At 31.5% G+C, this 23,508-nt stretch overlaps 1 protein-coding gene across 1 annotated transcript; it reads right to left on the reverse strand.

The window, feature by feature from the left end:
• Nucleotides 1-8,060: 8,060 nt before the first annotated feature.
• Nucleotides 8,061-10,662, reverse strand: LOC114389048 (protein FLOWERING LOCUS T-like). Its single transcript, XM_028349640.1, has 4 exons — nucleotides 10,404-10,662; nucleotides 10,231-10,292; nucleotides 10,080-10,120; nucleotides 8,061-8,598 (listed from the first exon to the last, which is right to left on the reverse strand). Exons 1-4 carry the CDS (start codon nucleotides 10,602-10,604, stop codon nucleotides 8,375-8,377), a joined length of 528 nt encoding a protein of 175 aa, XP_028205441.1. The 5' UTR covers nucleotides 10,605-10,662; the 3' UTR covers nucleotides 8,061-8,374.
• Between the last annotated feature and the right edge of the window lie 12,846 nt (nucleotides 10,663-23,508).

The following is a 23,508-nucleotide window of genomic DNA, read 5'->3' on the forward strand; positions in this document are numbered from 1 at the left end:
TTTATGTAAAAAAAATATTATCGTTAACATTGATTTTAGACACATCAATATTAATAGAATGATTTTAATATTAGTTATTTAAAAATTGATGTTAACATGATGATTTTAACATTATTTATTTAAAAATTGATATTATTTAAACACTCACAATATCCGTTCTTACAAAAAACTGATATTAATATTTTTATTCATTATTCACAAACATCAATTTTTTAAAAGGCTTCCTCATTTCCCAACTTAGATGAAATTTAAATTCTTTATTTCTCTATTTCTTATTTTCTTTTTCTTTTATTACTAAGTCAATCTTATAACTCCGTGCATGGAAGATTTCATACTAAACAATTAAATAAGTTAATAATCTTGTAGGAAAAAAAAGATTGATCAAAGTGACATTATATGGGACAAGGTTTGTGCCAAATTTGGTAATTAATAAAAAAAACACATTTATTAACTTTTTTGAGAAAAATATTTTTTTATTAATTTGATCGTTATAATGAAAGTTGTTCGTTTTTATTTGATTTTCCTTTTTAGTTGAAGACCGAAAGAACCATGCATTTCATATTTTATAGGGGATGCAGTTTTGCCATGTGCTAGACATTGGTGAAACTAAAACCAATTAAAGATGACCACCTATCTATATGTGTGTTAAAAGCGATACAAAATTAAACACAAAAGAGCATTTGCTGCAATTGTATGAATCTCTTCCGTATAAGCCTAGCTAGCTAGTAAGCTTTTGTTTATTTCAAATGAAAATGGCACACATTGGAAGCATTAATTTAAACAATTGATTGGTTCTAATAAAAAAGAACATTCAGTATCGTGGAATAATTCTTTAATATCTCATCACAACACACCAGCTATTGGTTGGAAACTCATCGTTGCATTATGTCCTCAAGTTGTTTATCCACTATATGGGGGGTTCCCATGCATATGATAGCAATAGAGATCAGGAATCTCACATTGTGTTAAAGATTAAACATGAGAACCACTTGTGTGCATATGACGTTCATCTTTTGACGAACCTTATCGTCCGTTGTAACCCTTTAATTTGATTTTCCCTTTTAAGTTGGAGACCGAAAGAGCATTGGCCCCAGAACCATGCTCGAATATTAATTTTCGAAGCAGATTGGGTTTGATGGTGCCCTTTACATAGTTCATCTTATTGGAACCTTTTGACATTTCTCGTATGACACATATACGATTCCTACATGAGAAAAGAAAACACGGATACGGTAGCATCTCATCATTTGTTTCTTTTTTTTTCCTGTTTATTTTATTTTTCTTTTAATATGTTGTAAAATAAATAACAAAAAAATCATTTTCTTTACATTCTTTAACATAAATAGGGTGTTGATATGTTATCCTTTTACTTAATATGTTGTAATTAATAAATAAGAATATAACAATTATAAAATTGTGGCACTTGCATTTGGATCATCTCAGGGAGCATGGGACAATAGAGTTTCATAAGCGAAGACTCTTGAAAGGAGTTTAGAGTTACAAGTTAGACTTGTGTAAGCACTGTGTGTTTGGGAAATAGACCAAAGTGCAGTTTAAAGCTGCAAAACATACCACTAAGGGATTCTAGATTATGTGCACACTGATGTGTGGGCTTTTACTACAGATTCGTCGTTGGATGGTTCTCATTATGTTGTGACATTCATTGATGATTTTTCTCGCAAGATTTGTGTGTACTTCATGAAACAAAAATCTAAAGTCTTTGAAAAGTTCAAGTTGTGAAAGGTTGAGGTGGAGAACTAGATGGGCAAAAAGATCAGGTAGTTGAGGTTTGATAATGGTACGAAATACACATACTCACAGTTCCATAAATTCTATGAGGAACATGGCATTCATAGACATTTCTCAATGCGAAAAACACCACAACATATTGGTGTTGTAAAGAGAATGAATTGTTCCCTTACTAAAAAGGCCTAATGTCTAAGGTTACAAGCTGACCTTTCTAAAGGCTTTTGGGCAGAAGCAATGAATATGGCATGCTACCTACTCAACCGATCATCACAAGTATCATTGGATGCAAAAGTTACAGAGGAAGTTTGGACAAGTAATCCTATTAATTTTAATAATTTGAGAATATTTGGGTGTCCTGCTTTGTGCATATATCCAGTGATCAGATATCTAAACTTGATCCAAAGTAAAAAAAAAAAGTGTGTTTTCGTAGGTTATTCCAAAGGTGTGATGTGGTTCAAGTTTTGGGATCCATTTTCTAAGAAGATGGTGATCAGTAGGGATGTAGTGTTTGATGAGCAATCCATGTTGCCAGAGATAGTTGATACAACTATGCCAATGTCTGATGGAGCTTCCCCTAGGTCCTTGGAGGTTCAAGTGGACCTAGAGCAGTTGTTGGTGATTCTTGGGAGGACAGAACCATGCATTCCAAGACCTGAGGTGACACCTCACCTGAGCCTAGATCTATGATTTTAGGTGGACCACATTAAGAGTACAATCTTGTCAAAGATAGTGATTGCCACACCATTAAACCTGTTGTCCAATACGGATTTGAAGTATTGGCTAAATTGGCTACTTTTGCCCTTTTCACTAGTGCTGGAGATCCTTCTACCTTTCAAGAGGTTATGAATAGCCAAGAGGAAGTCAAACGGATAGGTGCTATGGTTGAGAAGATAGAGTCTTCACAGAAGAATCAAACATGGGAGCTAGTTGAGTTTCTTGTAGAAGAAAGTCATAGAATGCAAATGAGTGTACAAGAAGAAACCTCCAGTATTAGAAAAAGAAAGGGTAAAAGTTCAAGTCTCACCTAGTAGCAAAGGGATATGCACAACAGAAGGGGGTTCATTATGATGAGATTTTCTCCCCAGTTGTGAGACATACTTCTATCAAGGCAATGCTAGCCTTGGTAGCTAGTCACGACATGCACTTGAAGCAGATGGATGTGAAGACATCCTTTCTTCATGGTGATCAAGAAGGGCAAATTTACATGGAGCAACTAGAGGGATTCAATAAATATGGATTGGGTCGGTTGGTTTGCAAGTTGAAGAGGTCTATGTATGGATTGAAGCAGTCTCCAAGGATATGGTACAAATGATTTGATTCCTACATGCTTCGAATTGGCTACAGGCGATGGGAGTATGATTGTGATGTTTATGTGAGAAGCCTTGGTAATGACTCTTTTATTATTTTGCTACTACATGTTGATGATATGTTGATTGTTGGTAACCCTTTGTGTGATGTGAATGAGTTGAAATCACTATTGAGCAAAGAGTTTGACATGAAGGACTTAGGTCCTACCAAGAATATTCTTGAAATAGAGATTCACATGGATAGGAAATTCAGACGGTTGTGGCTCTCACTATAGGGTTATGTTAAGAAGGTGCTAGACAAGTTTAACATGAGCAATGCGAAGCCTGTGAGTACTCCATTGGCAAAACACTTTAAGCTTTCTTTAGATCAATGTCCGAAGACAAATGCTGAGGTGGAGTACATGTCAAAGGTTCCTTATGTCAGTGCAGTTGGTTGGTTAATGTATGTTATGGTGTGTACTAAACCAAATTTGGCACATGTCGTAAGCCAAGTCTGCAAGTTTATGTCTAACCTAGGCAGGCAACATTGGGAAGTAGTGAAGTGGATCTTGAGGTACCTAAAGGGTACAACATGTCATGGTATTATGTTTGGTAGTCAACAAAGTGATCCTTTAGTTGCGGGATATGTAGATTCTGACTATGCTGGTGATCTAGATGACAGAAGGTCTACAAGGGTATGTCTTTACTCTTACAGGTGGGCTTGTTTGTTGGAAGTCAATTATTCAATCACTTGTGGCAATGTCAACAACTGAAATGGAGTATATGGTGGTAGCAAAGGCTAGTAAGGAAGTTGTGTGGTTAGTAAGGCTAGTGAAGGAGCCGAACATTGAGCAAGGTGAAGTTCAATTGCATTGTGATAGTGAGAGTGTTATTGACTTGGCAAAGAATCAGGTGTATCATGCTAAACTCAAGCATATTGATGTTAGGAAATTGATGACATCTGGTCAGATTTTGCTCAAAGAAGGTTCACACTCCAGAGAATGCAACTAATATGTTAACCAAAGTGGTTACAACTAACAAGTTTAAGCATTTCTTGGACTTGTTGAATGTTGTTGAGTGCTGGATGTGACAAGACCCCCAACCCAAGAGACCAAGGTGGATTTGTTTATTTATCTTCCACGGGACCAAATATTTGCCAAGGTGGAGATTGTTATGCATGACTCATATTTTATGGACTTGACAAATGTTGGAGCAGAACGTAAAGGCTACTTGTTGTTGGGTTACGAAGTGGGTTAGGGGTGCAGGCAAAGCCCACAGTACGTGTAATATTATATATTATGATGTAACCCTATTGTTTATGAATAAGAAATAGAAACAATCGCTCTATTCCTAAGGACGTAGGCACACTTGTTGAACCTCGTTAAATCTCTTGTGTTTGTGTATGTGCATGTGATTTTTCACATTCCCTTTAGAATTCTGGTTACTATTGCTAACAACTAGTATCAAATGGCGCTTAAATTTAGGGCCAAATTCGAAGTGGGAAAGTTTGATAGGACTGGGAATTTCAGATTGTGGCAGAGACAAGCTAAGGATTTGTTGGCACAACAAGGTCTTCTAAAGGCACTGTGCAAATCAAAGCCTAATAATATGGAGGCTTTGGATTTAGAGGAGTTGCAAGAAAAGGTTGCGGTAACCATACGTTTGTGTTTGGCAAACAAGGTTGATGAGTGAATGTCTAGGTTTGAACTTGGAATTCGCTTGATTCACTGTAACTTCACAATTCTCTACTCATCTTTCTTGTTCATCTCCAATTCATTGATGTATTCTATCCCAGCTCCCGCATATAGATTCTAAACTCCTTGCCCAATACCCAATCCATTGGGCATACCAACACAAGCAATCAACATTAATGGTTGAAAATTAGTAAAGCTTGACCAAGATTATTCTATCCTTAGAGATAATCTCAATTAAGTACTTAATTCATGTTTGAGTTTCAACAAGGCTCACCAAAGTGCAAGTCAAATCCTGAATTCATCAATAAGATGGTCAATCAAATAACAAACATTAAGTATGGAAACAAATAAAGAACTCAAGATGAAGTATTGGATTGATCGAATTAAAGCGAAACAAGGTTCATCCTTTCCTGTCCTAGGTGGAAGAAATTGCACTCATAAAATAATACAATGAAACCTAGAGTGTCTAATGGAATAATAGAGGCGTCTAGTAGGTGAAAGTCTAAAATATAATTCTAAGAACTGGTCGAGACTTCTAAACTTTACAATGAATGCCTAACCTCCTATTTATAGAATTGTAGTTGGATTTAATTAAGGAGATAATCACAAGAAATTACAAACAAATAATATATCTAATTAATTCAAGTAATTATCTTTTTCTTTAGTTGATTTATCCTTGAAAAATATCTTGCTCTTGATTTTCCTAGTTTTTATCTTCAATTTCCGCAATTTCTCCTTCCAAAACTTTCTCCTGATTTTGGGTCTCTGGAGCTCTTGCCTGAATGACCTGTTTTGCTAAAAAGATATAAAAAATTCATTAAGAATAACTAAAATATAAAATTCTACCTAAGACAAAGTAAAAACTGAATTTATAACTAATTTGATTCAAAATAAGGCTTAAAGTTAACTAAAATGTCAAATAAATATCACAAAATGCATATGAAAATCTGGTAAATTTGACGTTTATGAGAGATCCTCTATCACGTGATGGAAATGAAGTCTTCGGGGGAGGTATGGAAGAAATTAGAGAGTCAATACATATCGAAATTGTTGACGAACAAACTGTATCTCAAACAGAATCTACATGGGCTAAAGATGCATAAGGGTTCGGATCTCCAATAACACATGAATGCCTACAATCAGATTATCAATAATCTGTCTAGGCTAGATGTAAAGATTAAGGACAAGGATAAGACATGTATTTTGTTGTATTCTTTGCCTTCTTTTTACGAATATTTGGTGATATCCTTAACGTACGGGAGAGACTTAATTAGTCTGGAGGCGATATAGGCTACACTTATGTCTCACTCTTAACGGAGACAAAATGTAGTGATGAGTTAATAAGGCGATGGTCTGGATGTGAAGGGGAAATAGGAACATGGAAGAACACAAGGCAAGAGTTTTGGTGGTAGGCAGAGGAAGAAGTCCAAGTATAGAGAACAAAAGAAAATAATGGAGTGCTACAAATGCAATCAGAAGGGGCATTTCAAGAGGGATTTCTTAGAGTCGAAGAAATCTAGTGAAGGGACATCTCGCTCAGCAAATGTGGCAGAGACTGACGATTCAAACTACTACATTGAGGGAGATGTCTACTACAGTGAGAGATGTTCTCTCTAGTTGATGCAGTCAGTTGACAAATGCATGGATTCTTGATTCCAGATGCTTTTACCATATGACTTACAATAGGGAGTGGTTCACCATATACAAATCAAGTAATTTTGGCAATGTCTATATGGGTAATGACAACGTGTGCTGTTGTTGGAATGGGATAGGTGCAGATCGCTATGGATAATGGTGGAGTGAGAACATTGTGTGATGTCCTACATATCCCTAAGTTAAGGAAGAATTGATCTCACTTGGTACCTTACAGGCCAATGGTTTTAGTTACAGAATTGATGAAGATCGAGATAACTTCAGAGGGGAAGGCTACCATGTGGATAAGACTTACTTTAGGGAAAGATTGTTGGAGTATAACAATGAGGTAAAGGCTCACATCGAGTAAGAATGAAAAGGTTGGACACCATATAAGTCAAAGCAAAACTCATAAACTCTTAGCCTTAAGGTATTGGGTTAAAGTACAGTATCAAATTCACTTATGTAATTACTCATGGGATAAATCTGGTTGCAAAACAATTGCTTTAGGACATAGAAATTATTGAAGTAAATTTTACATCTTTTAATAAAAATCTTTTTCATATATATGATCTTTTTTTTTTTGGGTATCATCATGTACATATGGTCTGATATCTAACTTTTATTAATATACTTAAAGTACTCATTTATTTGCTAATTAGGCCAGACATTTTACGTATAACCTAAAATTTACAAGAGTATGAGGAATGGTGTTTTTAATATAGCATAATTTATATGAGGTGCAGATAAGGATATAGTTATGATTAATTAGATCCTAAATTTTACAAGGCTCGCAAAACTAATATATATATATATATATATATATATATATATATATATATATATATATATATATATATATATATATATATATATATTAGAATTTATATTAACTTTTGTACCACATGCTATGCGATAAACCTTAGGACAACCAGCATCATTTTTTGATTCTTTTATTCTTAATTTAACTATATATAGGTTATCTCTAACTTGCATATATTTTTATAAGATTAATTTAACTCTTTTTATCTTTTAAAGAAAATCTGTTAACATTTGCCTCCTTTAAAATTTAGATTTGTCTTTTATTAAAGTATGATATACTTACGTACCCACACCAAATTCTTTCTGTGCACGTGAATGAATGATTATCTGGTTAACTTAATTTTAACCATTTACTGAAATGGTAACCCATATACTTTTTACCTCTATCAGCTTTCTTGTTCTTCATAATGAGATGTTATCCAGTAGCGAATAATTCGTACCAATTTTCGTTCTTATCTTTCTCGTTGCACTCTCTGTGTTATTTTCACAAACAAAAGACATTCGTTCCTTTTTCTTACTTTCTAATATCTCCTCATCCGTCATCCCCTCCTTCAACCCCACCATATATGCATCAAAAGAATCCATCTTTCATGATTGATTCTCTCTATCTTTTCAGCTTTCATGAATTTATTCACATACCCTAAACCCCATGATGGTGCGCATTATAAAGATTGAGACCTAATTGATTACTCACCCTAGAGATTCTTTGCATGAAATTGAAGGTCATATGACAAGAGTCAAAGACTAAGGCAAGACTTTGGGACAGTAATAGAGCCCAATACGCATGAGCTTCAGCTTCAATTGTTCAATTTTATTGGACTCCGGTGAATAATAGACTTAAATATATATGATAAATTAAAAAAAATTGAGTCCCTAATAAAAAAAATACATTAAATATCTAATAAAATAAATATTTTGTTGACACTTGACAAACTCCATGATCCCAAAGCTCCACTTGGAGGATCAGGGAATTGATCTACTAGTTAAATATTTAATATTCTATATTTATATTGATATAACTATATAATAGTACTACATAAAATAAAGTGGTACATATGAGTGCTTCGGTTACATATTCATGTGTATGTGACTCATGAGTGTTATTATATGTAGATTACCTTTCTTATTTGGGCGCTATATATAGTATTATTCATTAATTAAACATGCACTTTTGGTATAATAATTTTTTATTCAAAATGTTCTACCACCAGAGCCAGTTTCCCTCTGACAGTTGAAGAAGACAGCAGCAACCGGCAATCCAAGGTTGTAAAGTTCAGCAAATTCTCTAGTATTGAAATTTTGTCGCCATCCAGGAGCATACACCCTCTGTCTAAACTGTTGACGGAATAACACAAACACGAAACGATGAATCCCCATCGTGGGTCGCGGGCTTTCATAGCTTACGATCTCGTTACCTACATACGTACAAATCATGCAAACTCACAATTAACATATTTATAAACGACTCATACTGGTATTGCATTTTCGTAATTTAGCATATTTTGGTGTTAGATTTGTTTTATTGGAATTAGATATTTGTATATCTTTTGAGACATGTCATTTGTCTCATCGCATGTAATCTAGAATTTGATGCCTCGTGGAATCAGTTTTTAATTTCCTGCATGAGATGTTATGCATCATCATATACACACTATTTGTATTTCATGTACTATATTTCATGAAACATTGGCCACAAATGATTCCAATACTTTTATACACCAATCCCTGCACGACAAGAGATTTTCTTGAAACTAGTGTTTCGCGCATGATGTGATAGGTTCCAAAATCGGATTGTGGTAACGCAAACTTGTCGACAAATTACAATGTATACAATTCAATAGCAGATTCAAATTGAATATATAATTTGGGTGTTGTATATATTCATGTCACTTTTTATAATCTTGTGATTGTGACGTAATATGCGAACAAAATATAAACAAGTAAAATAAAAAATCAGTGTTGATGTTAAAAAAATGTTGTACAAATATAAAAGCTCTATATTAATCTATCTTACACATAACATTTTTAATGATATCACAAAAGTAACTAATTCTACATACGAAAACAAATATTTTTAATACTTATAGAGTTAATTTACATTTTCACGCTCATTCACTTGTTTAATTTGTAATATAATTTATAAAATTAAGTATTTTGGCATTTGTTTTATATGAGTTCTTGTAATATATTTCTGCTATGTTCTAAACGAAAGTTTCATTTATTATTTAGAGAAAAGTATAAAGGGTCTTTAATACAAAGAAAAAGCCTCAAAGGAAAAGTATAACGTACAAGAGAATTTTTAACAAAAAAGAAAAGGGTTAACAATGCTTGTATATTGTAGCTACGCTGACTTTTAGCTTGATTAGACGTACTAATAATTATCCATTAAGTTATTTTTTTAGAAAATATTTTTATACTATTTAATGTTTGTCCCGGTCTGGGTAATTTAAAACTAATTAAACATCTACCTGATAAATAAATTTATAGTTAAAATGAAAATAACTTATTTCAATTTACTATAAAAGAAAAGTTATTTTCTTATAGTATACGACATTGGATTAATCTATGTTAGTATAATCTTTGACTAACAATTAAATAAATCCTTAGTATAAATATTGGAAGTCTGTAATAAAAGTATGACAAATCATACTAACAGACAATTTTATTAGTATAGAAAATAAATATATATTATCAATATAAAAATGTTAGGCTTTTTTAACAAAAAATATAAAAATGTTAGTATAATGTATCGGATTTTTATTATATACACTCATAATAATAATAAAGATAACCCTAATTCTTAATATTCTTTTTAAAATCAACTTAAAATTTAAGGGAGTTATTTGTATTTTAAATGAATGGGAAAAGTAACCTATATATATATATATACACACACCGAAATTAGGCCCTGTAGTTTCGGGAATATCAGTCACCAACCTATATAAAATCCACAGAGGGAAGGGTGTTAGTTATAATGTAACGTAACTAAAGTCTCTTATATATAAATTTGGTTCAACTAATTAACGATACGTAAGGCATGTACTCACCAATGAAGATACTCTCTGAAATTAGGGTTACTTGGGCTAGGAGCATCAGGATCCACCATGACCTTTGATAGAAGATGAAATTAAACAGAATTTGTTTAGTAAAGCAATATATATATATATATATGTGTGTGTGTAAATATATAATATGATAACTATTTAATGTAACTAATTACCATAGTGTAGAATTTCCTGAGATCATCTCCACCAATACTCACTCTAGGTTGGTTGGGAACTTGAGAAGGTTTAAGCTCACAACCATTGCCCACTTCTTTATTACCATAGGTCACCCTGAAAGGAATAGAACTTTCAAAGGGGTCTATTACTTCCCCTATAACACGCCCAACAACAAGAGGGTTCCTACTACCACTAGGCATAATTAACTAACTCACTTCACTGAGTCACACTGCTTATAAACACAAATATGCTTTTATGTCAAAGACAATTGTACTACAACACCCACATAGCTAGCTATTTATACAGAGTGAAGGACGAGGGGATGGGATATTCCCACCTCTATTGTCTGGAAAATAATCTTTTTGGTTTTATGTATTGAAAGCACGCGTGAGTTTTGGAACCTATTCCCGAAAAGAATAAAATAAAATTTTAAAGGTTAAAACATATTTTTTTTCCTCATAAATATGAATTTTCGGAAATCGTCTCTGTAAAATTTTCAGTGTTTTTTTCTCACAAAATTAAAATATATCATTTTTTTCGAAATAAGGTTCGAACATCCAAACTTATGTGTATTATTTTTTTTTACACTACTAGTTATGCATTTCAATTTTGTGAGAATAAAAATGTGTTGAAAATTTTGAATAGACGAATTTTGAATATTTTCGTATTTACGAAAATGAAAAACATATTTTAGTCAATTTTAAATAGTACATTTTTTTAAATTTTAAATTATTTATATTTATTCTAGATTTTTCATTATATAAAATGTATGCTATCTTTGTATAGTTAATTGTTTAGTTTCCGCATGATATTGATGTTCTTTTGTATTTTTTTAAATTTTCACATTTCTATAAACCTAAGCGTAGTTACAGTAATATCTTCTAGTGTATTACGCAAGGTACCTTGGGTACCCATGTTTTGAGATTTATGTTAAAATCATGAGGGTTAATATATTCAAGCTTGAAGTGGAACAAAGAGTCACAATAAAAGAGGGATTGAGTAGTAGTGACTCTTAAGAAATATTACTTTTTTTTGCACAAAAACACACACAACCTTATGCTGTTGTTTGCTAAAGCTTTTTCTTGGCTATCATAAGTACGTTAGAAGAAAGAAATTTTTTTTCTAAACTTGGAAGTAAAACAATAAATTACACACCAAGTGTACTATGAGAAGCTACTTCTCAAAATAGCTTAGTAGTCTTAGTGGGCGGTCATGCATCGGAGGTGGGCAGCTTTGTGATATCTTATTGTCTCTAATTCTAGTACTTTTGGTTCTTTTGGTACCAATATTGGATAAAATGAACAAGTTGAGTAACATATAAGTGGAAAGACCTACAAACCTAATGTCTTAAGGTTTTGAGTTGAAGTATGATGTCAAGTTCACTTGTGAGTTTTACTCGTGGCTTATTGATAAATATTTTCCCGATGTTTATCTCCCTCGAATTCTCAACAATTTCCACCAAGCAACCTAAAATTCTACTCCTTGTAAATTTGCTTCTCTAGATCATTGTGAAGAAAATTTGTCTTTACATCCATCTAATCCAAGTGCTTGTCTTGGCTGTCTACCACGACTAGAATTGCCCTAATAGAAATGTGTCTAACGATTAAGGAGAAAAACTCATCATAATTAATCAATCCCCTTCTGTTGTGAATACCCCTTTGCAATTAAGCAAACCTTGAACTTTTGTCCTTTTTTTTTATACCAGAGGTTTCCTTTTGTGCACCTATTTGCAACCTATGGCTCTCTTGCCTGGAGGTAGCTCAACTAACTCTCATGTCTGATTCTTGCGTAAAGACTCTATCTCCACCACCATGGCACCCATTCATTTGTTCTACTCCTAAGTGTTCATAGTTTTATTAAAAGTAAACAGATTCCCAAAATTTGTGAGAAGTGAAAAGGCAACCAACTCTCCAAACCCATATGGCACAGTAGGTTTGACAATATGACATTCTCTATCACAAACATGAGTGTGCTCCTATGACCCCCTGAATCCATAGGACCAGATTCATACGTGATGTTAGGAACCAGTCTTGAATTGCGGTTCTACCCTCTCAGAAATTGTGGAAGCTATTGTCCACTTGAAACTCCACAAAGCTAGGAAGCTCCACCTGTAACGGGCACTAGTTGATATTTGTTGTAGCATGGACTACTCATCAAACATTGCATCCTTGCTGATCACCATCTTCTTTAAGGCTAATCCTCAATTTGATTTTAAGTTTTATCATATTCTCTTGATGCTTCTAAAGTGTAAGAACAACTTGAAAACTTTTTTTTAACTTAGTTTTAATTATATATATGTGAATGTATGTATACATGATTTTGATGATGTCAAAGAAGAATCAAACAAGGCTGCTTCAAATGATAAAGCATTTGCTTCAAGAATAATTCAAGAGTGCTTCAACAAGCAAAGCCATGTTTCAAGATTCATTAAAGACCAAGCCTTGCCTTAAAACAAAGTGTTTTCAAGACATTCAAGGCTCTAGTAATCGATTACCAGGAAGTGTAATCGATTACCAGAAGACAGGGTTGAGAAATAGCTGTTGAAAAATGTTTTGAATTTGAATTTTCAACATGTAATCGATTACCATATGTCTGTAATCGATTACCAGCAACGAAACTTTGGAAATTCAAATTCAAAAGTCATAACCCTTCAAATTATAACTGTGTAATCGATTACACAAACATTGTAATCGATTACCAGTGGAAAGTTTTCAGAAAATCTGCCAACAGTCACATCTTTTCATTAGATTTGTGAATGGCCATCAAAGGCCTATAAATAGGTGACTTGGGCACGAATTTTATGCAGAGAGTATTTTTGGTCCAAAATGTCTTATCCTCTCAAAAGAAAATAAGAGAGATTCCAAAAGAACTTCATTGTCAAATGCTCTCTCAAAAGAAATCCTTGACCAAACACTTGCAAAATCTATAAGGATTCTTACATGATCTTCATTGTAATATTCTTCTCTTGAAGAGAGAATTCTTCTTCTATTCTTCTTATTCAATGAGATTGGTTAAGAGACTGTGAGTCTCTTGTTGTAAAGCATCTGAACACAAGGGATGGGTTGTCCCTGTGTGGTTCAGACTTTGTAAAGGATTTTACAAAGATAGTGGAAATCTCAAGTGGGTTGCTTGAGTACTGGACGTAGGCACGGGTTGTGGCCGAACCAGTATAAAACTGTGTTTGCATTCTCTCTTCCCTTATCTTATTTATTTTGTTGCAATCAATTGTGTCTTGCATGTTTAAAGAACATTGTTAAATTGATTGTTGTTGCTTCTTCTGTATTCTAAGCCTATCCCTCTTAAGATTATTGAGGCCACAAGGTCCAACAATATATATATATATATAGCATACAAAAAATTTATATTGGTTCACCCTTAAACTTGGATTATATCCCGTCCTTACCACATGTAGGATTTTCTACTTAGAATTACACCAACTACAAATTAAGAATACTCTTTCTCCTTAAGCTTTCACAATATTATTCTCAAGCCACTATAGGTTGCTACAAGTTAGTATTGTCAATTTTGTAGGTCTTCACTAAGTATTATCATCTCTCTAGATCAATATTCCCGCCTCCTCAAATTTGCACTTGAGTATTCTCACCTCCCCTGGCTAGTGTTCTTACTTTTGCAAGTTTTAGACTCAATATTCTCAATCTCTATAGGTTCTTCAATCAATATTATCATCTTTTCAAGTTTTCAACTAATATTATCATCTTTGTAGGTCTTCTTAACCTAAGTATTCTTCCACAAGCCTCTTCAGGCTTCACCCCATAACACACTTGTTGTTGACACATACAACTCACTTAGTATTGCTTACAAACACATTTTATAAGAAGCATCACTCCCTTGACTACACTTTTGAGTTCCCTTCACATGTTCTATTTTAGACTAACCTTTTGCTCTCATTTTGGATGCTCACTTCATCAAGGTTACACACATAAATGAATGGCTCTTTTAGATAAATACAAGGTAGATAGAAAGACTAAAGTGTTTTGATCGTGTCAAAGTAAGGCTAAGCTATTTTGTAATAGAATAATGTTGTTTACAATTTTGAATAATAATTAAAAAAAAAGTATTCAGTAGTTATGTGTAATGCAACAGGGTATAGGATTAGCGAATTCTTTTTTCTTCTTCCTGTTAATGGTCTTTCACTTACTTGCAGACTTAGAATTGGTTATTTCTCACATTCATTATTTTAAAAGGTTTTTATTTATGTTTACTTAAATACTAATTTTTAAACAAAAAAATACAAAAACAATTTAAATCAAACATTATTTTGTATACAAAAAAGTCATAAGTTTGAGTGAAACTAAACTCAATCTTCTCAAGTTTGAGCCTAGTAAATGAAAAAAAAATTATTGAGATCGTTACAAAAAAGACACTATTTTGTATTTAATTGTACCTAGTATCTAATATCTAATTCTTTGTGTATTTCTAGAAATAAAAAAAGAAGGTTGAATTGTATTTTTGAAATTTAAAAACATTTTCTAGAACTAAAAGCATGTTTATCGTCTGATGTAACAAGATATAAAAACATTTAGAGATCAAACTATGTTAGACGATGATAAAAACATATTTCTTTATAAAATAAAACAAAATATAAGATCTAAAAACAAATTCAAATCCTGTCAGTTAAAGCAAAAGATAAAAGCTCACAAAGAATTATACTGGTGGTGCATAAAATATATACTCGCTAAGGGAAAATGTACTCTACGCAGTCACAACAGTGAACTTGAAAGTCAGGATATTGTACCCTAGAGACTAGTTGTGTTTCCAAATACTCTAAATCACATAAACTAAATAATGTTGGGTTTTTAATCTTAGTTTGGTGGTTGTTGTGAATGCATTCAAGAAAATAAACTAAAGATACACAATAGCTTTAAGAAAGAGATATGTATGAGAGATAAAGACTTCGATTATGATTCCGCATGCACCATTCCCCCTAATTCCTAATTCAATTCAGATATCTTAATTATCAAATAATTTCATAATACCTCTTAATTTAATTGTCAACCTATGGTCAAGGTCTGAGAATACTCTTTCCCCTAAATTAACCTTGCATTGATCATCTGAGATTCAATTTAGGGTTAAGGATGAATTTCAAAGAATTTTATATAAATGAAGTTCATGCCACCAGTTTGGTCATGCAAGTTTTATGAAACCTATCATTCCACAGTTGAGTTAATTACAAGAAGATGATCACTAACATCCAATTGCTAAGAATCAGATTGATCAGTTCCAATGTAAAATAGGAATCGGTATAAAGACATAATCATCTGAATAACATAAAAAAACTTCATTAAAAAGAGGAATTAGGATTCATGGTGCAACTACATCATAATATGAGGCTTAAGGGTTTTAGCCAACAATGATTATAGAAAAGCTAAATAACATACAATCATGCATTGAAAGTAAGATAGGTTGAAACCCTTACAATTGAGGACTTTAATTGTTGTCAGTGCAATTCCCTTTCTCCAAAGCTCTCAAAAATCCTAAAAAATAAAAGGTAGGTTAAAAAGTGTTTCTCAAGGCTATTTATACTAATAAAGACGTAGTAGTTAAGAAAGGCGCATAACGACCATGGTAAATCCACCACGACCGTGATCGGAAACATTGGCGTTGAGTGCTTTGGGGCATTATGGATCTATCACGGCCCTCATGAAATGATCATAACCGTGATCAAATGGTAGGCATTGATCTTTAGGGCAATGCTGACCTTATCATGGGTGTGGTGGTCACCATGGTCGTGGTAAAGTACCTTGGCCATGATAGAGTGAAGAGTCTTCAATTTCTTCGTGGATTTGTGTTGATTTAGACTCTTTCACTTGATCAAACATTTATATTTCCCGCACATAAAACCTGAGCCCAAACGTGAATTATGCCAAGAAAAGTACATGAAAATGGCACAAAAACTCATGTAAAATGTCACTCAAAATATGATCTATCAATTGGTTCATCTCAAACCTGAGACTACATCCAATTCTTAGCAATCACCAAGTTTTCACTAACTTATTAAAGTTACAAGTATTATTCACTTCCACTTTTGGTTCTTATACTTGCAAGCTCTGTCTCAAGCTTGACTTAAACCCAGTATTCTTTCTCTAAACAAATCAACAAGATTTGTTGGAAGATTACACATTGACTAAATATGTGATCGTCTTACAGACGAATATATCGTTCAACACTTTTAGTCTTTTCTCTCAAGGTATACAAGGTGTTTTGAGAGCCTAGTATTTTTACAAGAATTTACAAAAAGCTTTACAAGAAGAATGAAAGAATAAGATCGCATAGAAGATTCATTTCTTGTTTCTTCAAAGCTTCTTCTATATATTACCTTCATATCCAAGTATCTGTTGCCTCACAACGGTTGGATTCTTCACTTTGTTCTTCCTCTGAAGTCTTGTACTTGAGTAAGAAAGTTACTTCTTTCATTATAATAGGTCTGTAACAACAAAGCACATCTTTCTTTATGAGGATTAATTTCTTTGAGACTGTATATTTCATTTATTCTTCATAGGAATATGACAGGCCCTAGGAGAATGTGTTCTACATGAAAAAAATCTCAGACACAATATTAAATGAAGTTCTTAAATGCACTACTTAAATATTATATCAAATCGTCTTATGAGTGTATCGTCTGAAACTTCAAACACAAATATATATCATGATCTTATAGCATATCAGACATAATTTTTATCATTTGTATCTAATCAAAATAATTATGAATCTTAATTGGTCTTTTAAGACATAAATATCTTTTGATTTAAGAAAAAAAATCATATATATATATATATATATATATTACTTGTTTGGAGTATATATGATTAATATAAATACTATTATATTTATTTTAAAACTACACAATATTAAAATTATACTGGTAAAACTTAATTATATATAAAAAAATCATATTGTGTAATTTTTTAATCAGTAAAAATAATTAAAATTCAAATAAATTTTACTAATAAAGAAAATATTACACAATATAATTAAATATTTATTTTATATAATTAAATTTATAATAATAAATATTATTGAATATATAAATTATATTATTGAATAAATGAATGAAAAATTCATCTCTCAAAATTCATGAAGGATTTGCGAAAGATTTTGTTGGTGAACTATTCTCTTACAAATGTGCAAGGGATTTACAAGGAAAGAATTCCTCATTAAACAAAAAATCCAATTTTACTAGTTCATGAAGAATTTGCAAGCAAATCGTGAATGAAAAAGTCTCACTAACTAATTAATTAACCACTTTAGCAATGGAATGGTTAGAAAATATAAGTGCTCGATAATCTCTCACCAAATTATGCAGAAAAAAAAAAACTCACTAGTTAGCAAGGGATTAGAGAATATATTTCCTTGCAAATCCCTCACTGATTCATTAAATGTGATGTCAATATATAGTTACTTTGAGTAAAATTGAAATTAATTTTTTTAGGTAAAGTCTCAAGTTTTAATCTTGCAGATATAAAAAAATAAAATTAAAATGAGAGATTTAGGTGATTAATAGATTTTTTACAAAAATTAATTATTAAGAAAATCGATAAATATTTCACAATAATATCATGCTATTAACAAGAAAAAATATATGTTGGTGTGGTACGGTGCTGCATCTATTCGAGCGGTTGCCCCACGCTACTGTAATTGAAGATATTGAATTTGTGTTATCGTCTTCATATATGTGCATATTCGTCTCGTCCCAAAGTGCATGCACATAACTCTTTCTAATCATAGTCTTTGAATTGTGTTACCATCCTTTTCATTTACACATTTGTCTCATCTCAATTGCTAAAAAAACTTAAAATAAAAGTTGTTCAATTGAATTTGATACAACAAAAATAACTGTTATATGTATCTGTATTCATATGGATATAATATGAACACATCATCAATTCTAACGCATATGTACCAGCTTCCTAGTTGGAATTGGAATTGTTGTCAACAAGATTCAGGTTCGAATGCTGGTACCAAAAGCGGATGCAGTTAAACCAAAAAATCCAACGCATATGTGCATTCCAAATTTTTTCTATTCGGTCATTGTTATAAGTTCTTTGGCGAGAGAAATTTGAATTCATGATTTCTCTATCTCTCATTTTTTTTTAATTAGTAAGTTAATCTTATAACTTTTTGCATAAGAGATTTCATACTAAACAATTAAATAAGTTAAAAATCTTGTAGCAAAAACAAAAAGCATTGATGAAAGTGATATAATGGAACAAGGTTTGTGTCAAATTTGATAAAAAAAATACATTTAATAACTTTTTTATGAAAAAATTGAATTCTTGATCTCTCTATCTCTCATTTTTTTAATTAAGAAGTTAATCTTATAACTTTTTGCATTGGAGATTTCATACTAAACAATTAAATAATAAGTTAACAATCTTGTAGAAAAAAAAGCATTGATGAAAGTGATATAATGGAACAAGGTTTGTGTCAAATTTGATAAAACACACACACACACATTTAATAACTTTTTTATGAAAAATATTTTTTATTAATTTGATCATATTTTTTTAATCGTCGAGTGTTATTAATTTGATCGTTATAATGAAAGTTGTTCGTTTTTATTTGATTTTCCCTTTTAGTTGAAGACCGAAAGAACCATGCATGTCATATTTTATAGGGGATGCAGTTTTGCCATGTGCTAGATATTGGTCAAACTAAAACCAATTAAAGTTGACCATCCAGCTATATGTGTGTTAAAAGCGATACAAAATTAAACACAAAAGAACATTTTGCTGTAATTGTATGAATCTCTTCCGTATAAGCCTAGCTAGCTAATAAGCTTTTGTTGATTTCAAATGAAAATGACACACATTGGAAGCATTAATTTAAATAATTGATTGGTTCTAATAAAAAAGAACATTTAGTATCGTGGAATAATTCTTTAATCGCATCACAACACACCAGCTATTGGTTGGAAACTCATCGTTGCATTATGTCCTCAATATGTTTATCCACTATATGGGGGGTTCCCATGCATGATAGCAACAGAGATCAGGAATCTCACATTATGTTAAAGATTAAACATGAGAACCACTTGTGTGCATATGACGTTCATCTTTTGACGAACCTTATCGTCCGTTGTAACCCTTTAATTTGATTTTCCCTTTTAAGTTGGAGACCGAAAGAGCAATATTGGCCCCAGAAACATGCTCGGATATTAATTTTCAAAGCAGATTGGGTTTGATGGTGCCCTTTACTTAGTTCATCTTATTGGAACCTTTTGACATTTCTCGTATGACACACATACGATTCCTACATGAGAAAAGAAAACACGGATACGGTAGCATCTCATCATTTGTTTCTTTTTTTTCCTGTTTATTTTATTTTTCTTTTAATATGTTGTAAAAGAAATATAAAAAAAATCATTTTCTTTACCTTCTTTAACATAAAAGGGTGTTGTATGTTGTCCTTTTACTTAATATGTATGTAGTAATTAATAAATAAGAATATATCAATTATAAAATAAATATAAATCAAAGACTGTTAATTATATTTCAGTTCTAGAATAGTCACTATGACAATTAACAGGTGATAAAAAAAGGTTTCAAGTTGTTGCATGGAATCATAATTTATTCTTTCTTTTGTGGGTGGCCGCCTGTATACCAAGAGGGCACACACACAATTAAAATAATAATAATAATAAAAATAGTGCTTTCAAATAAAATTTAAAAAGTCTTAATTAATTATTGGCCTTTGAAGCATTAATTTTTTTTAAATTTCACTTATCGTCCTTAATAATTTACTTGAGTTTCACACCATTTGTGTAATGTAGCATTTTTATTTTGTGCATTTCTTATTCAGTAAAATTAATTTATTTGAATATAATCAAGCATCAAAAGTGAAAACCCATTTAACAAAAGGTTAATATCTTTTTCGTGTACACTAAGGATATCCCCCGAATACTATTCCCGTAGGACATAAAAATCATTGAAGTAAACTTTACATCTTTTAATAAAAAATCTTTTTCATGTATATGATGATCCCTCTTTTTTTGGTATATATCATCATGTATATGGTCTGATATCTAACTTTTATTAATATACTTAAAGTACTCATTTATTTGCTAATTAGGCCAGACATTTTACGTATAGCCTAACATTTATAAGAGTATGGAGAATAATGGTGTTTTTAATATAGCCTAATTGATATGAGGTGCCGATAAGGATATAGATATGATTAATTAGATACAAGACTCGCAAAACAAATATATACCTAAATTTTACAAGACTCGCAAAACTAATATATAGAATATAAGTGTTAAATTTTATATTAACATTTGTACCACATGCCATGCGATAAAACCTTATAAAACCAGAATCCTTTTTTTATTCTTTTATTCTTAATTTAACTATATATAGGTTATCTCTAACATGCATGTATTTTTATAAGATTAATTTAACTCTTTTTATATTTTAAGAAAATCTGTTAACATTTACCTCCTTTAAAATTTAAATGTCTTTTATTAAAAGTGCGATATACTTACGTACCCACACCAAATTCTTTCTGTATATGTGAATGAATGATTATATGGTTAACTTTTAACCATTTGCTAAAATGGTAGCCCATATACTTTTTACATCTATCAGCTTTCTTGTTCTTTCACAATAAGATGTTATCCAGTAGCGAATAATTCGTAACAATTTTCTTTCTTATCTTTCTCGTTGCACTCTCTGTAGTTTTCACAAACAAAAGACATTCGTTCTTTTTTCTTAGTTTCTAATATCTCCTCATCCGTCATCTCCTCCTTCAACCCCACCACATATGCATTAAAAGCATCCATCTTTCATGATTGATTCTCTTTATCTTTTCAGCTTTCATGAATTTGTTCGCATACCCTAAACTCCATGGAGGTGCGCAATATAAAGATAGAGATCTAATTAATTGCTCAGCCTAGAGATTCTTTGCATGAAATTGAAGGTCATATGACAAGAGTCAAAGACTAAGGGAAGGCTTAATTATATGGAAATCAAAGAATATCAATATGGATTAAAGGCTACACTAAAATGGGTTTTACTTTTACCTTAAAATGGGTCTAACTTGGGGACAGTAATAGAGCCCAATAGGCATGTCCAAGAAAGAATTTAAATCCTGCATTCTCATATGAGTATCTTGCATCTCTCATTTTTGTTTAAAAATATTAAACTACCCTTCTCAAATCTTAGCACCTTTTTCTTTTTGTGCAAACTATTCTCGCAACCGACACCTTCTTCACCCCTAACGACAACTTCTTCTCCTACGATTTCACTTTCTTCAGGGCAGCCTTAGGACCTCTTTCTCACAAGTCATGATATCACAAAATGTCCTCCCCTATTGTTTATTCTGTATGTTGTTATTGAAGGTAAAAATGTGATCCAGAACATAGTATTTTTTCTTCCAGAATGGTAATTTCAAATTTTTTTATTTTCAACCATTATTCTCAAAGTTATACAGTAGCCTTATGGAATGGTCATTTCAGAACATAGATTGAATTCTGAAATAGGCTTTCTGAAATACATAAAATGTTTTTATATTTGTAACCAATATTTTTTTTATTGTTGTGGATCAATCATTTTGAAAGTTACTTTTTACTATTATGAAACATTTATTCTAGAAAGCCAAAGTTATCTTTTACTATTATGGAACATCTATTTTAGAAGGCGGAAGTTATCTTTTATTGTTACAAAAGACCTATCCCAGAAGCTTTTTTTATTGTTATTAAATACCTATTACGTAAGTTATTTTTTACTATTATGAAACACTTATTCCATAAGCTATTTTTTACTGTAATGGAATGCCAATTCTAGAAGCCAGAAGCTATTCTTTACTATTATAAAATATTTATTTTGGAAGTTATTTTTTACTATTATGGAAGACCTATTCCATAAAACAAGAAGCTTAATAAAAAAAAAAATGGGAGAAAACACAAGTGTATGGAACGAAAGTTTTTTTGTGCAGCTGGAAGAAATCAATGGCGGAAAAATTGTGACGAAAATCAAGAAATGAAAGCTCCCTCGTGGAGTTTAATGCTAAGGAAGAAGAAAAGAATAATATGAAAAGGGTAGTTTGTGGATTTTAAAAATTTAGGAGGTGCGGGATTCAAATTTTGCCCAAGAGACTTTCATGGTCTTCAATTATTCATTTTTGTTGCATATTTTATTGGACCCAATTGAATAAACTTAAATATATTTTGGGTTCATAATAAATTAAAAATTTTGTTTTTGGTTCCTGGTAAAGAAAACGATTTTCTATTTCCACTCCCCCTTGTTACTAATACACTTTCCTTTCTAATTTTTCTCTCAAAAATACCCTAACAATTAATCTTGTAATTTTGCACTTCCCCATTTTGTAATTCTTTATGACACTGCACAGTCAACCATGCACAGCCCTAGCGCTCCAATGTTCGATCACAAGAAATACAAAAATTGCCTTGGCAACATTTAGTCTACATTTTCTCCTTTCTATTTTTATTGTTCTCTATATCTTTTCTCCCCTGCTTTGAAACCCTAATGTTGTATGTGACTTTGCACCTTCGCAAGTGGCAATGACAATGACATACAATAAAACAGTTGTTTCACTTAATTTTTTCGATTTAGCAGATCTCGGCAATCGTAAATACATGTATGTTCTATTTGATTCTACAATTGTAATACTCTTTTTGGTATTAATGGCCACGACATACAACGCAAAAATGTGTCGCATATTATCTACATTGCCTTTTAGCTTTTTCTGAAATGGTTAATAGGGGAGTGTACTTTTTTTAAAAAGAGGATATTTTTGGAAAATAAATTGAAAATGAAAGTGTACAAATAAAGAGGGAGAGTGAATATAACAACGGTCATAAAAAAATGCATTAAATTTTTAATACAACATATTTTTTAGTTTTTATAATGGTTGTTATTTTACTTAATCCTTTTAATATATATAAGAATTTACTAGCATAAACGCTTATATTTTTTAATATAAGTATGTTAATAAATTACATTATTAGCTTATTTTAAAATAATTTTTAGCTATAATTTATTAACGCATTTATATTAAAAATTATATATATATATATATATATATATATATATATATATATATATATATTAACAAATTCAACTAACA

This window comes from Glycine soja, chromosome 16, assembly GCF_004193775.1.
Source record: "Glycine soja cultivar W05 chromosome 16, ASM419377v2, whole genome shotgun sequence".
Lineage (NCBI taxonomy): Eukaryota > Viridiplantae > Streptophyta > Magnoliopsida > Fabales > Fabaceae > Glycine > Glycine soja.

Coding starts and splice junctions, on each gene's coding strand:
- LOC114389048 (XM_028349640.1), bottom strand. CDS start 10,604: ATGCCTAGTGGTAGTAGGAACCCTCTTGTTGTTGGGCGTGTTATAGGG. Junction 10,121..10,230: donor TTCAGAGAGTATCTTCATTG/GTGAGTACATGC, acceptor GATTTTATATAG/GTTGGTGACTGATATTCCCG. Junction 8,599..10,079: donor AACTACAGGGCCTAATTTCG/GTGTGTGTATAT, acceptor GTACGTATGTAG/GTAACGAGATCGTAAGCTAT.